General features: G+C 39.6%; 1 protein-coding gene across 2 annotated transcripts in view; it reads right to left on the bottom strand.

The window, feature by feature from the left end:
• The window catches only part of veph1 (ventricular zone expressed PH domain-containing 1), a 158,799-nt gene that overhangs the window by 141,722 nt on the left and 3,366 nt on the right, over positions 1 to 13,711 (bottom strand). The window contains exons 2-3 of one of the 2 annotated variants that reach the window (XM_055173536.2): positions 2,720 to 2,835; positions 1,867 to 2,125 (exon numbers count right to left, since the gene is read on the bottom strand). In XM_055173536.2, coding sequence (XP_055029511.2) covers positions 1,867 to 2,004 — 138 coding nt within the window. In that variant the 5' untranslated portion in view covers positions 2,005 to 2,125; positions 2,720 to 2,835. The remainder of the gene's footprint in view (positions 1 to 1,866; positions 2,126 to 2,719; positions 2,836 to 13,711) is intronic. The other variant, XM_055173537.2, reaches the window with a different exon arrangement.

The raw sequence follows: 13,711 nt of genomic DNA, 5'->3' as shown, positions 1-13,711 counted from the left end.
TTTTTTAAGGTCTGACTAGTTGTTAAACTGATCTCTTGAACAAATGCCTCGTCGAAAATAACAAATGTTTTGGTTTCCTAGGTAATCTATGTGTTGTTTTTTTGCTTGTTATATAAATAAACTACGTCTAAAGGACTTTGTTGTTATTTATTCTTAGCGAATTTTACCGGAAGTTACGTGCAGCCGCTTGTTTATGTTGTTACTGCTGAAACGGTCTATAAACCTTCATTTTTTTTGTCCTCCAGTTCTTTTCAGTGTACTATGGCTTCATTATCTGGGATTACACACCACAAATTTTCCGCTGCAATGTCCGTGGTGCTAAACTCAAGATCAGCTCTGCTTATTTGCGACCCTGAACTAATTTGTGTTGCTCTCAGTAGACGGCGTTGATCATTATGGAAATCAGCTGTTGCGACTGTGTTAATTTGCACCTTTTTAATAAATAACATGCACATATTACCACTCCAATCTTTTTTGGAATTGTGTTCTAACACTAATTTGCCCCATTTAGTAAATCTAGCCCTAAGTCTATAAAACTGTTATTGTAATTTCTGGTATCCATGTTTACAAGAAAATCAATAAATTATTGATTAAAATAAATAAATAAATCAGTGAGGACATGATTAAGCAAACAATATAGTAAATATACAAAAAGTTTGCAATGTCCTCGCTGGCAAGGTGAACACACAACGTAATGTATGATTCCCAAACTAAGACTAGACAAGAGAGAAGGATATAGAGCTAGTCCATCTGGATGAATCAACAAAGAAAGTCCATTGGGATAAGATGAACTGCTTCACATGTGCTCATTGGCATCAGGGTACCTCATTTAAATGTATTATACAGCAGGTGTGAAAATAAAGGGTCACCTTATTCAAATGATTCAGATTCGCACTGTTGACAACATTTCATATGCGCTCTAACCTTACTTTAACAGTATTGTATCTCCACAGAATATAAAGTCACTTTTCTAATTGTTAGTCTTATTATTCAAGTGCTCATGCAGCTTATGAGTACATCATTGCATCAGCAGCACAAAGGTCATGGGTTCGATCCTAAGAAAAACACATACTGATAAAATAATCTATACTGTAGCTTGAATGCACTGTAAGTCTTTTTTGTATAAAAGCACCAAGTGCATACACGTGTAATAAAAAGCTTTCAGAAATTCATACCCCATTAAAAGTCATTTATTGAATTAATTGTTTGTAGTGCAAAATAATTTTCTGATAAGAGGATAATTTTCATTGCTGTATTAAATATAACATTATAGGCAATATAGATTTAATGTGAGCACAAATGTCAATGACAGCTTATGTGCTATTAAAATAAACTTCAAAAAGCTAAAAAAAAAGGTCCTAAATATAGACAATGTAAATTTTTTAACTTTGTTTAAATTGTTTAGTGAAAAATGCCACAACATAAAGCAGACTGCTAATAGACTGTTATTGAAGGATGGGGCAGTGCAAACTAGATTAGATCTGATGACAGCAATCCTGTGATTGCCGTTTCTCATTTTTGCACACCTTGACAAGATAGATATGTGACATTATTTAAGGCGTGGGGCATGATCTCTAAAAGCCAATGTTGATATTTGACATCACCTAAATAAACACGCCCCTACCCCAAAAGAATCTGGACCTTCTTTTGATAGACCCACCCCACACATACACAACCTGATTGGCTACAAGTGTGTTTTGGTACTCTGCCAGGCTTCCTCTTCCAAAGCGTTTCTCAAATATCGTGCACCCTGCCTTTAATAATACATTAATCAATAATAACTGACAGGATCAACTATATTAATGGTTTTAGTGTACTGTTTAAGTAATAAATTAAATTGCTTAAGTGAATGTGGTTTGTACTCACTGGAGAGCAGGATATGATTTTGATTTCCTCCAGGTCTTCAGACAGACAGTCTTCAATCTCACAGTCATCCAAAGAGAAGAGATCTCCGGCACGGGACAGGTCCCTCTGACCCAACACTAGACGAAAGAGCTGGTGCATTCTGGGACAGACTCAAGCTTCGGCAGACGGCCTCTGCTGCCCTGTGTTACCACGACAACCTGACATCATCTTGAAAGTGATGGGGATGCATCCGGCACATGTGTGCCAGGACACAAACAATCTAAAACCAGAAAACAGAGAAAGAGAGAATAAAAAACAAGAAGTAACATGTATGAGTGAGACATTGAAAGAAAATACATTTAAACCTCATTATAGAGACAATTTAGTTTTGTGTTTGTGTTCACAGAGAAGGCACGCTGGCCATTTTATGGAACTTTTGGGATCTGCGTGGTGTGTGAATAAAAAGAGTGACATACATAATATGGATTGCCGCAGTCCCCGAGGATCATAGCAAAGGACCACTGCTTGAGATACTGTGTATGAATTTAAAAATACATCTTATGCCTCCAAAGTGAACCTGGATGGAATTCCAGGCTGTTAAAATTTCCTGTTTTATTTGAGAAAAACAATTGTCTCCGTGTTCCCCTCTGAGGTCCTGTAGTGCAGGCTAATCCTCTGTTAATCCGTGATGTGTTAAATCCGTCCCGCAGGAATGTAGTTATTTATTAAAAAGTGACATGTCACACTTTTAGTCGCAAAAAAAACTATGAAAACGTTGTAGCAGATGTTTTCAGTCATGTCTGAGGAAAGCCTACACAAACCATTTCACACAGACTTCAATTATTTTATAAGACAAGTAGTCTGATTGTCTTACAGTCACATTTAGTGATCCTTCTCATCACCCGGGACTATGTTAAGAATTTCCACCCCTGAAGATGACTTTGATGGACAGTCAATGCTTCAGTGTCCTCCTCAGCCCGGAATCACGATCTGTTCACAAAAATAAAACAGACAACATCCCAGTCTTAGGCCTCTTGTTTGTTCAAGCATTAGTCGGTAAACACAAAAGCTGCCAATCAGACGGCTCTGTCTGCCAATAGCCTTGTGACAGTCTCTGAAGAGACCAGATGCACTTCGTGTTAGGGCTGGGCGATATGACGATATATTCTGTTACCGTAAAATAAAATGTTAGACATAACAGATTTTTCTATTCCGTGCATCCTACGTAATGTAAATAGGTGGGCGTGGCTAATTCGGCACTCCCGCATGTTAGGGGCTGTTTACACTTGGTATTAAGATGTGTTTTCATCGATCGGATCACAAGTGGATGAGAGAGACACATTACGTTTACACCTGGTATTTAAATCCGTCTCTTTTGTCCACTTTCGACCGCTTCTGTGCTGAATACTATGAGGGGGTGGTCTGTGAGATGGTGGGCGAGTCTCTCTGCTGTCATTCAAACCCGAGCGGGAGTAATTATGAGTTTATATGGACGCAAACTAATTTTATGTCGGAGTGCACTGCTTGTTTAGCAAGTAAACATGCTGCACAGTGTTTTGTACATGAGTATGTAAGAGCTTTCTTTGAATTTTCAGCGCAATTGATGAAATAGGATCGCGCAACTTTCACACGCTTTCAAAACGAAACTACGGAGATCAGCCGCTTAGTTTTATCAATGAAAGGCTAAAAATAGCGATGTTCACCGAATGTTCACGCCAGAAGTCAAAAAAGACGTAAAACTTGTGTTTAATACCTAAGATTAGATAAATGGGCGGAGAGAAGGCGGTCGCGTGTGGCTGTTCGAACGCATTCAACCACATGTGCGTTCCGCAACTCCAAAGCGATCCGATCGAAAGTGGTCGAAAGTGGACGAGCTCAAAACGTTTTGAACACCGTTTACACCTGTCATTAACGTCTTCCACTTGTGATCCGATCGATGAAAACACATGTTAATGCCAAGTGTAAACAGCCTCTTAGACTGAGGGTGACAGAAAAACATGTAAAATAATCCACTCATAATAAATTAATTATAAATATTTTCTGTAATTTCATAATAAGCGCCAGTGAATCCACCGCCGGTCTCTTTCTCGCTTACGCCTAATTCAGACAACCAACAACTACCAGTAGCAGAGCGACGCCATCTCATTCATTTCAATAGAAGCTTGGCGACTTCTGTCGACACGAAGGGAAAGTGACTGTTGGTGACCATATGGGCATGTCCAGCGATGCAAAAAAGTTAAGAAAAGTTTATGGCTGTGTCTGAAATCACATACTGTGACAGTAGGTACTGAATTAGATAAAGTTACTCATCAACAGTTAAAACAGTATGTTCTATATCAGGGGTTTCCAATACGTTGATCGACAAAGGCAATGCCGGTAGATCGCACATAAGTTAACTGTATATGATGCTCCATGAGCATCGGAAAACAGAGGGCGAAATAGGCATTATGAGAGGGGCCAATCACACCAAAAGCGTTTATGGCAGTTGCAGGCGCCTTTTTTGAATGATATTCTATGGACAGGGAGCGTTTGCGCGCTGTTTAAGATATGTTTATGCGCGCTGAGCGCCTTGCGGTTTTTGCCACCAGCCGCAGCACGTGCCTTTGAAGGAACGTTGAGAGCGGAGAAGCGCCCGACGTCATTCGCGTCTTTACTCAATGACTTTTTTAACTCCTCAAAAAGAATGGAGTAGCCTAATGGGGACAGCCTTAAATTCAATGTAGAGATATGCAGTATATTCCTAATACGCTTTTAAATTGTCATTAAAAATGTAACTGTGTTTTTTAGCAGGTACATCTTGTCGGCTTTATCATTTTAAAAGTAGATCACCACACAAAAAAGTCTGGACACCCCTGTTCTATATAGTATGAATATGGATAGTATGAATGAATTTGGACATACTCATTTGCCATGTTGAAACATCACATGACATTAGTTGTCGTAACAACAAGTTAGTTGTTAACTGCTGTAATGAGGTTAAACTAGTAGGGCTGGGTTTCGATTAAAATTTTAAGGATCGATTCGATTCTGATTCTCAAGATCTTGAATCGATTTTCATTATTTAATTCGATTCAATCCGATCTGATCTTCGAGATTTAGATTAGTGTTTTTTCAAAAAAGCATTGTTACCTTGATTACTGGACTGTAGTTATGCAACATATTGATACTATTTGGATTTCTGGAGTTTTCAAAACAACCGCTTGCTTAACGTTACTGACCGCCATGTTCATTGTTTTAACGTCCTTCCACCTCGCGCGCATGCTTGAATTCAATGTAGGGTTGCTGCGGTGACAGAATTTTCCCACCGGTGGGCTTATAAATGCGCATGCAGACGTGCGCATTTTACTTTCACTTTTGAATTACGCAACTGTTTAAATGCAGCGCTTGCGTAAGCTGCGTTAAATCACGTATGAATTTGCGTTCAATGCGAGTGCAACAGCTGGTTTAATTAAGTGCTTGAGTCAATGTGCGCAGGTAATTATCACAGAACCCGCCACCAGTCCCAAGCAGAGCAACCGGCTACTTCTCCATAAAGCACTGCTTGAAGGATGGGTTTATTGTTTTTCTTGATGAAAAACACAACAACAAAACAATCTCGCTTATATTAAACATCATATATGTATATTATAACAAAAAATATTACGCACGCTAGGGCTGCAGCTATCGATTCTTTTTGTAATCGATTAATCTAGCACTTAATCGATCGATTTATCTGATAATTTTTTGTGTATGTTTTTAAACAACCAAAACAAATAATGCATAATGAAAATGATGTGGCTGTAAATTGATCAAGCATTTGGCTTTTATTTCTAAAGAAAAAAAACAGGCATTGATTCCACCTTCAACATTTAGCTCCAAAACTAAGCCTATTTATTGCCATTTTAACCCATTTAGTCTTTATAAGTGCCAGTGCCAACAATAATAATAACAATACAGTTAAGTCAACGTACTGTAAAACGTGTATAACATGTAAAACTATGAATGAACACAAACTTAAATAGTAAAGGCCATTTGGCCTTAGTTTTGTCTTCTTAATACAACATTACAAAAAAAGGATTGCACCTTCTGCAAATTACCCACCTGAGAACAAAAATAAATGAATATAAAATATCAAGCCAAACAGGGCAGAACCACAGCAGTGAAGAGCAGCAACAGAAAACATGGCAAAAATAGAACATATGTGAACTACAGACAGGTCGAGAAGAATAGGTGACAAAGAACAAAACTTTAATAGAAGAAATTAACACTTGCCTCAGGTGGGATTCAAACCCAAGAACTCAGAGTCTCAATGCATGTGATTTAGCGCCACTCAGTTGACACAGTTCAAGGGGCAGCAGAAAAGAGCTTACATGCCATACAAAGTATTCAGAAGTTATAATCAGTTCGATAAGAACTGTTATAGTTTATAACCCCTAGGTGGCGCTGTACTCTGATTTCCCAGGTACCCTCAGGACATCATGCCGAAGCTTCCTACCGATTTTTGCGCCGATATATCCGATACTTCAAAAGTTATAGCAATTTATGACAAATTAAAAAATGGAGGACAGGCGGTTTGGTCAAACCCGGCATAATACACATCCACAGTTGCGGCATGAGCCAAGGATTCCGTAGACACCACGATCATAATTTTCTGACAAACGATTCAGTAGTTATGGGCAAAAATAGCCTTTTTCCATATCTCATGACCCATAGGTGGCGCTGTCACCGAATTTGATATGGACCCCCAGTTCATGGTCGACATGAAGTTTACCAAAATTCATTTTGATTGATCAAAGAATGACCGAGATACAGCTTCAGAACCATTTTTTGCGTCAACCTCGTTAAGTTCACGCATTTATTACTTTTGAACAAAGATAAATATCAAAATTTCTGTGCTGCTCACTCCAAAGATCAACTGTGCCAAAATTCATAACAATTGCACCAAATTTGAAGGAGGAGTAGCGAAAAAACGAAATACTATACATTTCAAAATGGCCGCTACTGTAATGGGTGGACTCTTACTGTAAGGTATTAAAAACAATAAGCATGAGGAGAGCAATCACGTGTACTAAGTAGAATTTTCATAGATCAAGCAGATCAGCAGTTATAACCATTTGAACATTGAATTTTTGCACTGCTGGTGGCGCTATAGAGTTAGTACTAGAGACCCCATTTTTGGTCACATGACTTTTTAAGACCACCACTACAACTGTGCCAAATTTCATAATTTTCCTACTTACGGTTCATAGGGCTGCCATAGACTCCCATTGGGGAAGAAGAGGAAGAATAATAATAGTGACAATTCCAATAGGTGCCTCAGCACCTTCAGTGCTTGGCCCCTAACAATAGGTGTGTGAGAGAGAGAGATTTCAGATTTTACAACAGCTTATAGTTGCAATGGAGAAATGTCGACATATCCACATGCTCAGCACTTAGGCTTGCCCTACGTTTTGAGGCAATGTTCCCAGCAGCAAAGAACAAGCGCTCTGAATGTGTTGATGTTGCTGGGATCCCCAAGAAAGACTTTGCCAGCTGTGCCAAGGTTGAATATCTTGCTTGATTTTTTTCTCCACCATGGCAGTGGATTATCCTTTTTGGAAATAGGCTGTTCACCAAAATACTTCAAGACCTCCCTCTGCACTGCTCTGTTAATCTGCTCATCCTCTCCTTCATCCTCATCCTCTGATGATGATCCCAGAATACTTTTCTGATGTGATCTACCTGTAGTGTGTGTAGCTGATGTGGTGGAAGTGGCTTCCTCTACCCTAACATGTGTCTGTTTTGAGTCCTTTCTGGCAGCTAGTGCCATTGATTGAATAGTAGTTTGGACCTTCAACACCTCTTCCACAGGCAAGAACTTCAGTTTTCTAAACCTGGGGTCCAAAGCAGCAGCCAGAAGGACAGGGTTGGGAGAATCAGGTAGAAATTCATACAGCCCTTGCCACCTCTCTGTGATCTGCTCTGCAGCAGAAGCCTGAATTGCCTTCACTGGTCCGGTTTCGGGTTCTGCAGTCAGTGTGGACTTAAGGTTTTGGACCAGCTGTGGAAGAGCAGAGAGGTTGACATACTGTTCTCCAATAAGAAACTCTGTAGCTCCTTCAAATGGCCCAAGGACCTGTGTCAACTCCTCACTGATGTGCCACTGATGTGCCTTTACCTTTACAAGTGGAATCTCAAATTTGGCAGTTGTCTCCTCTAGCCAGTCTGCAATGTTGGCTGCAGTGTGTCTCTCTTCTAATGGCATTGTGGTTAGAGAGAGGGACTTCATCTCCCAATCTTCCCCTAAGAAGTGACATGTCACCCCCAGCTAGGCCTCTGTTGCCACACTGGTCCAAATGTCCGTTGTCAAAGCAACACACTCTGTTTGCTTTAGGACAGCTTTTAATTTCTCTGTGATGTCTCTGTGTTTCTTCTCCATCAGTTGTGTGAAATATGTTCTTGATGGCAGGTTGTATTTAGGATTAAAAGTTGAGATCATGTCTCTAAATCCCTTGTCTTCCACCATGGACAGTGGTCTCATATCGGTCACAAGCATGTTCAAAATGCTCTCTGTAAAAATCGCAGCCTCTTGAACAGTGCATGACTGAGCTGGGCGAACAAAGTTGTCCATACTCATTTGTGAAGTGCTGAGAGGGAGAAAAAGAGGAAAAGCAATTTAATTTATTAATATGTACAACAGGTTTCATGCTGTAATCTAGCCCTTACATCAAAGTAAACATCTGTTTTATGTTTTATGATTTCTTCACCTGCAGCATTTACCATTAAGCTACTAACAAATAATATAGGAAGAGTGACACCCCAGTCAGACCAGTTGCTTCATTGCAGTTGGTACGGTAGAAATACAATCATTTTCACGCTGCATTTGGCTTGCATTACTTGCATTGCGGTGCATTTAACGTGAAGCATCCATTCAAAAAATTGCGTCATAACATCACTTCCAGGTGTATACAGTGAATGAATTCTGAAATTATTGTTGTGTGTGTGTGAAGGGGTTCTTTTTTTAGGCTATAGTCTCTTGCAATTGAACGTGAATACGTTTACTACTTAAAAACATCAAAGCTAAACATCATATCTAGTCAAACCGCATCACGACATCGCTACAAATACATTATAGGATTAAAATCAGCAAACATCAATGTATAGGCTTAGACTACATTACCTTGTTTCAGCAACGCTCGGTGAAACAGCATGAAGTGGATGCTTTCGGTTCAGATGCTGGATCATTGAAGTCGTGCTGCTGTGGAATACCAGGTCGACTTTGCAGTAGACACATTGCACCTTGTTCTCTCCTTTTTTAAGAATGTAATGATCCCAAACTTTAGACATTCTCTGCCGTTTATTTTTATCTTTACCCTCCGCCATCGCGCCAACCGCATTCAAAATGTATCACGCGCTATGTTGTGCTTCTGCAACATTGAACAATGGTCTGTACAAATCAGATTCCTGCACGTATAGTGCACGTCATATGAATTTAACGAGGCTTCGAGGCGGAGTTACTCGATTAATCGTTTCAGCCCTAAAGCACGCAGCTTCTGCCATCGTCTGGTCAGTCAGCTTGTCTCGCACACTCTGACAAAAAAAAATTAAATCTGACACCTGCTGCTCTGTGATGTGACACACGTTCAGCTCCGCTGAATTAAGGCAGCAGACACATTCAGTTCTTAGTGTTTACTCTCTCTAACGAAACTAAATGATTTAATTACAAGAAAATATCAAAAACAACGGTGAAAGACGGTGTTGCGGTGGGCAAGTGATCTAATCGTGGCAAACCTAATTCAATGAAGCGTGCGCAAGTTTAAATTATTATTAAATCGATCCTCTGAGTTACGGATTGATCTTTAGAAATTAATATGAAAATCGATTCAGAATCGGTGAATCGATTTTTTCAACACAGCCCTATAAACTAGCGCAATTTCCATTGAATGAACACTTCGGGATCTTGTCGGAAGTAGTAGGTCATCCGGGTACTTTTTGCCTAATGTTTATAGAGTACTATGAATTTGGACATACTACTCGACTCGCCTACTGCTTTTCGCCTACTATAGTATAGAAAGTAGGCGGTTTAGGATACAGCCTCTATTTATGCAAATGATGAGCGATTTTCGAGAGCAACTACCAACAGGAGTAAAGCAGTGGAGTTCACATCATCCTTCGCTCGTCAGTTACTGGAGTTACTAAGACCGACAGAAAATTAAAAGCTGCAACTTTCTAGGCAGATATGTCTAGGAACTATACTCTCATTCTGGCGTAATAATCAAGGACTTTGCTGGTGTAACATGGCTGCAGCAGGCGTAGTGATATTACATACGGCCTGAAAATAGTCCCCTTGGTTACTTACTATTTTCGGGTACTGCGTAATATCACTACACCTGCTGCACCCATGTTACACCAGCAAAGTCCTTGATTATTACCCCATAATGAGAGTATAGTTGTCAGGAGTGGCAAGACAAGAACCCAAGCGCAGACGGATGTATACAAAAAAACACTGATGACTTTAATTAAAGACACAAAAACAGAAAAACAAAACCCAAGACGAGGCAAAACATCACAAATACAAGATAACAAAACACTGACTAAACTAGAACGACTTACAAACAAACTCTATTAAATAACAATAAACTAGACAGTATACTTTCAGGACACAATACTCACAATAAGAAAGACAAACGCACAAGCAAAGAACGTCAAGCACAAGAACTTTAAATAGGGACAAAATAAATTACATACACCTGGAAATCATTACAAGTAAGGGATCGGGGAAAAAGTGACGAGACCCGGGAAATGCGTGGTCAGAATAAACCAATACTAAAACCACGCATCTCCAACATAAAAAATAGTACTTCCAGGACCCTGTAACAAATACTAGGTATAATTCTAGACATGATTCTGTCAGGATCCTGACAATAGTTCATAGTCATATCTGCCTAGAAAATCGCCACTTTTAATTTTCTGTCGGTCTTAGTATACAATGTAACTACAGAAGAGTCAAGTTTTAAATAGTAAAAATATCAAAACTCTTTGGTTATTTTGTAGGCGCGATGCTAATGGTCTAATCAGATTCAATGAATTATGCTAAGCTATGCTAAAAGTGGTAGCGCCAGACCCAGAGATCAGCTGAATGGATTCCAAAATGGTAAAAATCAAATAAAATGACTTATTCCATGAAATGGATTTTTGGCCATACCGCCCACCCCTACTTCATGGGATACAGAACTGAGTATTGCTAAGATGCTGTAACAGGAACGTTAACATGGACGTGAAATCTGCTAAATATTACACCACTGTATGCTTCATTTTCTGGATGGGACTCTGGTTTTGCTACAGAAAAACTTCCAATTTTTATGAAATGAAACTTCATATATGCATTGTATAAATGCAAGTATTGGTTAATATACAGTACGCGTCCAAACATTGTTTCAATAGTTGTTGGAGTTTTGGTTTGCTTGTTCCCATAAAGATAAAAAAAATCTATTAGATGTAAGTATATGAAATGTCAGTTTACTTAAATGTGTTAAGTATTAACTTAGTAGATTATCCACTAATAATACTTATTTATCATTGAATTTCCAGCAGGATATTGTTGTGATAAACAGCATCATTGTGCAGGCTAGGGTTGTGCCGATAGACGATAGTATCGTGTATCGACGATCTTCAGACATATCGCCAATGGCAGGCTTTCATGGCGATTGTCATGACGATAGTTGGCGAATGGGTATTATTATTATCATCATAGTTTTATATTAACACCCACAATGCATGCTTTTCCTCACATGAGGGTTTGTGGGCTTCACTTTACGTGGAGAGCTTGTAAAGAGAGAATTCCTTCTTGCACGTACCTGCACTTAATGCGCGCGTCTTGGTCTCCTTCTACCACTAAAATCCAGCGCGCCGCGTCATGAGCAGCTGCGCTTCTCTCTGTCTCATGCACGTGCTCTCGCGTCTGTCCGCAGTCTAAACATAAACTAAAGCAGTAATCCTTATGTATTTGTTCAGTTTAATGCGTTTCATGCGAGCTGAGGCAAACTTACTTTTTGTTTAAAATATGACCCGCTGCATATCGCCTCTCTCTCACTCTCGCGTACGTGCAGAAAGCTGCGCTCTGTCCGAAGTCAGATCACTAACTTGGGTATTAATCCTGTTTATGATATGCATTTCAAGGAGTTGTAGCAACACGTCCCTCGTGTTTAATATATGATTGTGTTTAAAATATGATCGCGTTCCGCTGGACCGATGCGTTTAAAAAGGCACCTCATGAGAGCACCACTGCTTGACACGTGTAGTCTTCTGCAACAGCACAATGCATTGAATTGTTTGTATGTGCGCGCACGTGTGTGTGCGTGCGCAGATGCATGTTTTTACAGTAATCATGATAGGGTTTTAATGACGCGCTCGCATTAATGGCATCAGGTATAAGAAAGTTGCTGTCATGACGGTGTTGCCCTTGTTTTTTTTGTCCACCCATCTAGTGACTTGTTATAATGAGTAAAAAATTAACATATAAAAAAATGAGTAAACTACTGCCCCGCCCCCCGATAATATCGTGTATCGCCGATCTCACAGGCTGACGATCTGAAAATAGGGCATATCGCCCAACACTAGTGCAGGCAGCAGGTCATTTGTTCTGGGCTCTTTAACAATCATCCTTATACAATGAATCTCCAGGTTACAGCTCAACAATCTCTGGAATGTTGATCTTAAAAAACACACTCTCATAGACATGCATGAATGCACATACACATGCACTTATACGTTTAAAGATCCAATACAACACCCTACATACAACAGCCTTTCAGACCAATTTTACCTCTTTAAAGGTTATTTTTTGCATGCAGAGTAAAGTTTAAGTTCTGTAGCCATCTGTAGCTTCATTCTAAACTCTCCTTTAAACCTCCATCAGATCCATCAGTCATTAAAACCCAAAGGAAAGCATCTGTGTAAGTTTGAAGAAAATACATAAGTAAAGATCATGTCACATTAATGGCCATGGACTTTATATATAAAAACTACAGATGTGAATCTAACCAGTCCTTTTCTTTAGGAGAGAGTATTCTTGTTTCTGTCCCCTACTTTACTTATACAATGGGCACCTGTTGACCAAAGCATCCCTCGTGGAGACATCCAGTCTGCCAAATACTAACAGAAGATCTTTATAATCACAGATATAATGATAGACAGCATACCTGCTCTCTGTTTCACCCTCTCTCTCTCTCCACAGTCACACAGAGTTTGTTCACATCACACGGCTTGTGTATGCCGTCCCAGACATGGTGGGAGTGGGTTTCCCTCCAGACTCATGGTCAAAGAGAGGCTTTGTGTGACTGAGATGAGGGTGGGACCAAACTAGGACCATTCATACATTCCTCTACCATCACAATCAAAACAATGAGGCCAGCCAGATAAATGCCCTTGAAATGATACCACTCACGGTCAGATGTTGCAAGCTGTAAATGTTTACAGCAAATCTCCAACCTGGCTGGACAAACTGCTTATAATGTTCTGGTTGATCAGGATTTAAAGTGTTTCATGAAAAGAGGGAGATGATTACAGTTTATTCTCTTCAACTAATGATTATACCTAACCAAATAGCATACACACTAGGGTTGTGACGATAGATGATACTATCGACGTTAGTCAGACATATGGCCGATAGCGGGTCTTCGTGACGATAGTTGTCATGTTTGGCTATTTATAGTTTAAAATTATTATTATTATCATCATCGTTTCACAAAGCGCATTGCGTGCTTTTCCTCACTTTTCGCGAGAGAGCTTGTAACGCATGCATAATGTGCGCGTTTTGGATAGGGGTGTGCGATATTGGGAAAAGAATTCATATATGGATAATACCTATGATTTTGCCGATATCAGGTGTTGCTACATCACACTATAA

This window comes from Misgurnus anguillicaudatus, chromosome 15 (genome assembly GCF_027580225.2).
Source record: "Misgurnus anguillicaudatus chromosome 15, ASM2758022v2, whole genome shotgun sequence".
NCBI classification, from domain to species: domain Eukaryota; kingdom Metazoa; phylum Chordata; class Actinopteri; order Cypriniformes; family Cobitidae; genus Misgurnus; species Misgurnus anguillicaudatus.
The sequence above is the reverse complement of the archived record's forward strand: the minus strand, read 5'-3'. Positions and strand labels throughout refer to the sequence as shown.